We start from the raw sequence: 8,853 nt of genomic DNA on the forward strand, positions 1-8,853 counted from the left end.
GAAAAGATCATTGCCAATGGTTCTGCAATTTCCTCTCTTGCTTCCCACATAATCCTAGGATATATCCCGTCAGGCCCGGTGGACTTGTCTATCCTCATGTTATTCAAAATGTCCAACACCTCTTCCTTCCTAACAAGTATCTCCTCTAGCTTACCAGTCCGTTTCATACTCTCCTCTTCAACAATACGGTCCCTCTCGTTTGTAAATACTGAAGAAAAGTACTCATTCAAGACCTCTCCTATTTCTTCCGACTCAATACACAGTCTCCCACTACTGTCCTTGATCGGACCTACCCTCGTTCTCATCATTCTCATGTTTCTCACATACGCATAAAAGGCCTTCGGGTTATCCTTGATCCTACCCGCCAAGGATTTTTCATGCCCTCTTTTAGCTCTCCTAATCCCTTTCTTCAGCTCCCTCCTGGCTATCCTGTATCCCTCCAGCGCTCTGTCTGAACCTTGTTTCCTCCACCTTATGTAAGCCTCCTTCTTTCTCTTTACAAGACATTCAACCTCCCTCGTCAACCAAGGTTCCCTCACACGACCATCTCTTTCCTGCGTGACAGGTACATACATATCAAGGACACGTCGTATCTGTTCCGTGAAAAAGTTCCACATTTCAATGACATCCTTCCCTGACAGCCTATGCTCCCAATTTAAGCTCCTCAGATCTTGTCTTGCAGCATCGTATTTATCCTTTCCTCAATTGTAAAACCTGCCCTGTTGCACGCACCTATCTCTCTCTCCATAACCAAGGTGAAAGTCACAGAATTGTGGTCACCATCACCAAAATGCTCACCCACTAACAAGCCCATCACTTGTCCCGGTTCGTTACCAAGTACCAAATCCAATATGGCCTCCCCTCTGGTCGGACAATCTACATACTGAGTTAGAAAAGCTTCCTGGACACACTGCACAAACACTGCCCCGTCCAATCTACTTGATCTAAAGAGCTTCCAATCAATATTTGGGAAGTTGAAATCACCCATGACTACTATCCTGTGGCTTCTGTACCTTTCCAAGACCTGTTTCTTCACATCTCGGTCTATAGTAAACACCCAACAAGGTGACTGCTCCTTTCCTATTTCTGTTTCCACTCTATAGTAAATCTAATTCTTAAAAAAAAAAATTTGTAAACCGTACGCTTCTGTTCCAAAAGCCATGGTGAGACTACATAATGGCCCCAGTATCACAAACAGCACCTCTCAGAATCCCTTACAATATCTTCCTCCCTATGATCAAGCACACATCAATGGTATTGTGGTTCCCTGACATCGATTTATCCCTGGTCTGGAAGGTGGCAAGGAAGTGAGCTACCTTTCAATCGGTTTAAGAAGGCAGCTCATCACCATTTTCTCAAGTGCAACTTGGGATGAGCAATAAATGCTGACCAGCCAGTAATACTCACATCCCACAAGAGATTTTTTTTTAAAAAAAGACTACTATTCAACACCAGAAAGAATATAGAAAATAGGGGCAAAAGTAGACCATTCAGCCCTTTGAGCTTGCATCACCATTCAAAAATGGTCATGGCTGATTGTGCAATCTCAGTATCCCATTCCCACCCTCTCCCAATAGCCCTTGTGTCTAAAGGGATCAAGGAATATGTCCAGCTCCCTCTTAAAAATATCTAATGAACTGACCCTAACAGCTTCCTGTGGGAGAGAATTTCCTTAAATGGCTTACCCCTTATTCTTTGCTTGTGACCTCTCAGTGTGGACTTCCCCAACATTGGGAACCTTCTTTCTGCATCTAGCTTGTCTAGTTCCATCAAGATTTTATATATTTCTAGGAGATTCTGTCATTCTTCTAAATTCCAGCATCTAAAAGCCTGATCAATCCAGTCTTTCCTCCTACCTCAGTCCTGCCATCCCAGGAATCAGTCTGGTGATTCACTGCATCCCTCAATAGCAAGAATTTCCTTCCTCACACTAGGAGACCAAAACTGCACAAACTACTCAGGACGTGACCTCACCAAGGCTGTGTTTATCTGCAGCAGGATATCCTTACTCACATACTCAAATCCTCTCGCTATGGAGGAGAGTATTCCATTAGTTTTCCTCACTGTCTGCTACACCTGCATGTCAAGCTTCTGCAACTATTCCACCATGATTCCCAGGTCTCATTCCACCTCACCTTTTCCTAAACTGCCACAATTCAAATAATAATCTAACTTCCTGTTTTTGTGACCAAAGTGGATAACCTGATATTTAAATACACTAAATTGCATTTGCCAGGTCTTTGCCTACTCAGCCAATCTGTCCAAGTCACCTTGCAGCCTCTTAGCATCCTCCTCACAGCACATCCTGTCATCCAGCTTAATGTCTTCTGCAAATTTGGAAATATGGCATTCAATTCCTTCATCCAAACGTTTATTGTGAACAGTTGAGGTACCACCACTGAACTTTGTGGCACCCCATTAAAGCATAATCAAGTTTGAAATTTCCTGTTTTATCCAGTATGACAATTCTTATTGTAATACTGATAATATTAATTGTCAATATCAGATCCCACAGCGAGAACCTGTACATCCACAGTAGCACAGGCTGACACTAAAAGGTCACTGAACAGCTCTCTCACAGCCTGGAAATCAGTTTCAATCTGTTCAGAGATGCAGATAGACTGACTATTCCAAATTGCCCATACTATTCAGGTGTGTTAGCTATGGGAAATACAGGGTTACAGAGGGAGGATGGGTTTGGATGGGATGCTTTTTGGAGGGTCAGTGTGGACGTGATGGGCCGAAGAGCCTACTTCCACCCTGCAGGGATTCCATGACATGTAAAATTCAGTTAGTGTGTAAGAATTCCATAGTTTCCTCATCAGAGATTAGTGACAATACTGAAACCCAGCTTTCTCAGAGTACAATCTGGAAGGGCCCACTTCCTGAGCCTACAATCTTTAGCAAGGTCAGTGGTAGAGTCAACAGGAATTAATGTCTGTTAGAGATTCTAAAAAGACACATGGTATGTTAAACACCAAGTTGATTTATTGGAATATTAACATCTATAACCAGAGATAATTTGTATTAGCAAAATCAGACCCCAATAAGCATTGTTCATTCCTGGATGTGATTAATGGTGAAATATAATCAATACATTACTTGTGAGCTCGCTGGTGTCTGAGCAAGCTAGATGACTGAGTGAATCCCTTCCTACACTTGGAGCAGTGTGAATTCGCTGGTGTTTAGCGAGGTCAGATGATCGTCTGAACCCTGTTGTACAATGAGAGCATCTGAATGGTTTCTCATCAGTATGAACACGTTGATGCGACATCAGTTCCCGGGGACTTCTATAGCACTTCCCACATTCTGAGCATTTAAAAGGTCTCTCATCACTGTGAACTCGTTGGTGTTTCAGCAGATTGGACGAGTGAGCAAATTTCTTCTCACACATGGTGCAGGTGAACAGTCTATCATGAGTGCAAGTCTGCAGATTGGAAGATTGACTGAATCTCTTCCCGCACTCAGAGCAAGTGACCAATCTCTGCACAGTGTGAACTCGCTGATGTACAGTGAGTTGAGATGAAATCTTGAACCCAGTCTCACAATGAGAACACCTAAATGGTTCCTTATCAGTGTGAACACGCCGATGGCGCATCAGTTCACTAGAACATTTATAGCACTTTCCACAATCTGGACATTTAAAAGGTCTTTCATCAGTGTGAACTCGCTGGTGTGCCATCAGGTGGGATGACTGAGTGAATCCCTTCCCACATCTGAAGCAGGTAAATGGCCTCTCTCCAGTGTGAGTGCGGCGGTGGATTTCCAGCTCAGATGGAAATCTGAATCCCTCCTCACAATCCTGACATTTCCACGGTTTCTTCCCAGTGTGATTCTTCCTATAATTTGAAAGGCCAGATGGTTGACTGAATCCATGACCATGCACATAACATATGCATGGGTTTTCTCCACCATGAATGGTGTTTTGCCCTTCCATGCTCAACATCCAATCAGATTCAGATGACAATAATTTGGGTGACTCAATCAGACCTTGTTGAGATTTATTGTGCGCTCAGTTCAAGACTCAAATACTTTCCTTCTCTTCCTGTGAAATTGATTTAAAACAAAATGAGAATGAATGAGAACCCACAATAATATAAATGCAGGTTGCAAACTGATCTGAATTAATCTGGAAATATTTGGTGGTAAGTAAACATGAAAGAAACTGGACTGGCATAAAAGGTCAGGTAGTTCACTAATGTCCTGATCTCTTTAACCATGCTTTCAGTTACTTTTAATATTCACATGGCTCAGGGTCAAACATTGTTTTATAATAGGCTGTGAATCACCGTATTTCATGAATTGTACACTACATTTCAAATTCTTGACTTGGACATAGGTCATTATTTCTCAGTGATGATAAGAGAACAATCTGTAGCTACTCAGTTGGCATTGTTGCCACCAACATCTTCAGCACATGGAGTGAAGCAGTTTAAGAAGGATGATAAATGCCGAAAATATACATGTTTTATCAAAATTTTCCGCCCTGCACTCACCAGGTTCACCACTCTAAGGGGGAAAAACATAATATGAGAGTAGTGATTGGGTGATTAAGTAAATAAATAGATTGCTTTAGACAATGCATAATTTAAAGAATGATAGACAGTTAACCACCAAACTTTATTTCAATTTAGATGAAGCAGGTTGGCTCTGATTGGTCAAGACATCGCCCTGAGATTGAACAAGAGAATGGCTGGAACCTGTCATGTTGAGTTGTCTCTCTGGAGAGAAGGAGGTATACAAGGTAATGAGAGGGATGGATAGAGTCAATAGCCAGAGACTTTTCTCCAAGGCAGGACTGACTGGCACAAGGGGTCATAGTTTTAAGATATTAGGAGAAAGGTATAGAGGGGACATCAGAGGAAGGTTCTTTACGCAGAGAGTTGTGAATCATGGAATGCGTTGCCAGCGGTGGTGGTGGAAGAGGACTCATTAGGGACATTTAAGCGACTGCTGGACATAAACATGGATAGCAGTGAATTGAAGGGTGCACGCACAGGATAAGTTATTTTATTATGAGGGCCTGTTCTGGCTATGTTCTATGAGTTGAAACAGGCACAATTTTGTACATTCCCGATGAAGGGCTCCTGCCCAAAACGTCGATTCTCCTGCTCCTTGGATGCTGCCCGACCTGCTGTACTTTTCCAGCAACACACTCTCAACTCTGATCTCCTGCATTTGCAGACCTCACTGTCTCCACAATTTTGTACATGTTTTGTTTGCGCATAACAGGCTGGCTGTATTGAAAGTTTAGCATGCTCAACCGGGAACCACACCGCAAGCCTGATTGACTATTGTGATGGTGCTGCGCCTTTAAGAGAGCTGTGCTCTGTGCTGTGTTTATCTTGCAGAGGGGTTTGCCACAATGGGGTGACAGAAAATCTCCTTTAGACAAGAAGTTGGTAAACAGCATAGAGTTATTCCTGGGTATTTTTTTTTTAAATAAGATAAAGGAATCATGACTCAAAAAGACCCAGGAAGATTTTCAGTTTGATTTTCAGTTAGTTGAAGATTTCTGCTGACTGCTGAGCTAAAAGGTTGACATCCAAGCTGCCAACATGAAGCCTAAGATGAGACGCTTCCTCTTAAAAATCCAATTGGCAGCTTGTTTCTGTCTTCAGGACTGGAGAGGGGCAGCACCTGAGAACTAGAACTGCTTTACTGAATTGCACTCCTGCCAAAGGGTGCATTTTTGGGATGCTGCCTGTATTGGAACAGTTGAATATTAGTGATTTAATAATACATTACCTAGCAAACTATTTCAACACAGTTAATTTTTTTTTGTATTTTAACTGTGTTTCAAGGATAAAGTGTGTTTTATTAAACCTTAGAAGTGGAAATCAAATCACATCTGTCTTACACTTACTTTTAAGTATAAAAGTTGGGTCTAGGCCAACTCCTTTTGGGGATTCTAGTGAGGTCCAGAGTACTATCCTCAATTGAAAACAACAATGCTGGAGATTACAGTGGGTGAGGCAGACATAAAGACAGAGCAAGCTAATATTTTGAATCTGGATGACTCTTCTTCAGAGCTGAAGTGAAGTGTGGAGGGGACAGCATTTATTCTAGACTTTGGTTTGGGGGATAGTGGATGTAGGGTGCTTGTGGAGAAAAGATGTTGATAATTCAGATAAAGTGATTGGAATGTGAGAATGGCAGAATGATGATGTGTTTACCTGCCAGGCTTGAAAGGATAGACAGTCCCACTGGGATGGGGGGAGGGGAGAGAGAATATGATAACAGCATGAAACAGGCGAAGTGATGCATTTTGGAAGGTCGAACTCGAATGCTGAATATAGGATTAAAGACAGGATTCTTGGTAGTGTGGAAGAATAGAGGGATCTGGGTGTACATGTACATAGATCCCTCAAAGTTGCCACCTAAGTGGATAGGATTGTTAAGAAAGCATATGGTGTTTTGGCTTTCATTACTAGTGGGATCGAGTTTAAGAGCTGCGAGGTTTTGCTACAGCTCTATAGTCCCTGGTGAGACCATACTTGGAATATTTTGTCCAGTTCTGGTCGTCCTACTATAGGAAAGATAGAGAGGCTTTGGAGAGGGTGCAAAGAAGGTTTACCAGGATGCTGCCTGGACTGGAGGGCTTGTCTTATGAAGAAAGGTTAAAAAAGCTCGTACTTTTCTCTCTGGAGAGGAGGAAGAGAGGAGACCTGATCGAAGTAAACAAGATAGTGAGAGGAATAGATAGAGTCAATAGCCAGAGACTCTTTCCCAGGGCAGGATTGACAGGTATGAGGGGTCATAGTTTTAAGATATTAGGGGAAAGGTATAGAGGAGACATAATAAGAGGTAGGTTCTTTACGCAGAGAGTTGTGAATGCATGGAATGCGTGGCCAACTGTGGTGGTGGAAGCAGAGTCATTAGGGACATTTAAGTGACTGCTGGACAGGCACATGGACAGCAGTGAGTTGAGGGTTGCGTAGGTTAAGTTATTATATCTTACATTAGGATTAAACCGCGCCAAAGGGCCTGCTCTGTGCTGTTCTTTTCTATGTTCTATGTTCAATGTTCTAAGTAAAATTTCATAATTTGAAGATGTTGAACTCAGAACTAAGTCGAGAAGGCTGTAAAGTGCGTAGTCTGAAGATGAGATGTTGTTCCTCCAGTTTGTGATTCACTGGAACACTGCAATATGCTGAGGGCAGACACATGGTCCTGGGCAGGAGGCTGTGTTAAAATTACCAGATTCAGGAAGGCTGGGTTCCTGCTTGCACACAGACTGAAGGTGTTCTGCAAAGCAGTCACCCTGTCGGTGTTTGGTTTCTTCAACGTAAAATAGGTCACGTTGAGTGCAGTTAATACAATACACAAGATTGGAGTAGATACAAGTGAAAGTGGAGTCACCAGTAGACAGGGCAGTGAAGACGACTTTTGGCACACTGGCCCTCATCAGTCAGGGCACTGAATATGGAAATTGGGCAGTTACGTTGTAGTTGGTCAGAACGCACTTGGAATATTGTGTTCAGCTTTGGACACCTTGCTATCAGAAGGATGTTGTTAAACTGAAAAGAGTGCAGACAAGCCAGAACTTTTTTCTTTAGAGCATAGGAGTGGGGGATCCTATAGAAGTGTATAAGAACATGAGAGACATGGATAGGGTGAATGTACTCAGTCTTTTCCCAGAGTTGGAGAATTGAGGACGAGAGACTAGATTTCAGCCAAGTGCAGGGAAATGGGGTTAGCGTGGATGGACATTATGATCGGCATGGATGAGTTTGGGCCAAAGGGCTAGTCTCCGTGCTGTAGGTCTATATGACTCTAGGACTCTCTGTGTCTACCAGTTATTCCACTTTCAGATAACTAGAATTTCATCCATACCTACTCCAATCTTGTATATTGCATTCATTGCACTCAACATGGCCTACTCTACATTGGTGAAAACAACACAGGCAGGGTGACTGCTTTGCGGAACACCTTCGGTCTGTGAGCAAGCACAAACCCAGCCTTCCTGAATCTGGTCATTTTAACACAGCCTCCTGCCCATGTGTCTGCCTTCAGCATGTTGCAGTGTTCCAGTGAATCACAAACTGGAGGAACAACATCTCATCTTCAGACTAGGCACTTTACAGCCTCTGGACTTTATATATAGAGTTCAACACCTTCAAATCATGAAATTTTAATTGTTACATTCTATTATCATATTCTTTTTCCCCCAGAGTTAGGGATTCAAGGACTAGAGAGCATCAGTTTAAGGTTAAAGAGGAAAGAATAAGAGGGAACCTGAGGGGCAACTTCTTTACACAGAGAGTGGTACACATATGGAAAGAGCTGCCAGCAGAAGTTTTTGAGGCAGGTACATTAACAACATTTAAAAGGCATTTGGACAAATACGTGGATAGGAAAGGTTTAGAAGGATTTCAGCCAAGTGTAGGGAAATAGGGTGAGCGTGGATGGACATTTTGATCAGCATAGACGAGTTTGGGCCAAAGGGCTTGTCTCCGTGCTGTAAGTCTGTGTGACTCTAGGACTCTCTCTGACCTGGAAAGTCCATTTAGGCCCTTGGATGGTGATCAGGGAAGAGGTAAAGGGGCAGGTGTTGCACCTCCTGCGGTTACATGGGAAGGTGCTGTAGGGAGTGGGTGGTGGTGATGGTGGTTGTGGAACGGGCTAGGCTGTCCCAGAGTGAACGATCCCTGCAAAATCCAGATCGGGGGAGCAAGGGTTGTGGCGTTCTGCTGGAGTTGTCTGAAATGGTGGAGAATGATCCTTTGAATGCAGAGCCTGGTGGGATGAAAAGTTAGGCAAAGGGGAATCCGATCATGCTGTTATCATGGGCGGCACGGTGGGCGGCACGGTGGCACAGTGGTTAGCACTGCTGCCTCACAGCGCCAGAGA

At 43.2% G+C, this 8,853-nt stretch overlaps 1 protein-coding gene across 2 annotated transcripts in view; it reads right to left on the bottom strand.

Moving 5' to 3' along the window:
- Positions 1 to 3,060: 3,060 nt before the first annotated feature.
- The window catches only part of LOC122561907 (gastrula zinc finger protein XlCGF17.1-like), an 11,813-nt gene continuing 6,020 nt past the window's right edge, over positions 3,061 to 8,853 (bottom strand). For both annotated transcript variants that reach the window (XM_043714232.1, XM_043714231.1), the window contains one exon: positions 3,061 to 4,045. In XM_043714232.1, coding sequence (XP_043570167.1) covers positions 3,074 to 3,946 — 873 coding nt within the window. In that variant the 5' untranslated portion in view covers positions 3,947 to 4,045 and the 3' untranslated portion in view covers positions 3,061 to 3,073. The remainder of the gene's footprint in view (positions 4,046 to 8,853) is intronic.

The sequence above is a fragment of the Chiloscyllium plagiosum genome, chromosome 24 (assembly GCF_004010195.1).
Source record: "Chiloscyllium plagiosum isolate BGI_BamShark_2017 chromosome 24, ASM401019v2, whole genome shotgun sequence".
Taxonomy (NCBI): Eukaryota; Metazoa; Chordata; class Chondrichthyes; order Orectolobiformes; family Hemiscylliidae; genus Chiloscyllium; species Chiloscyllium plagiosum.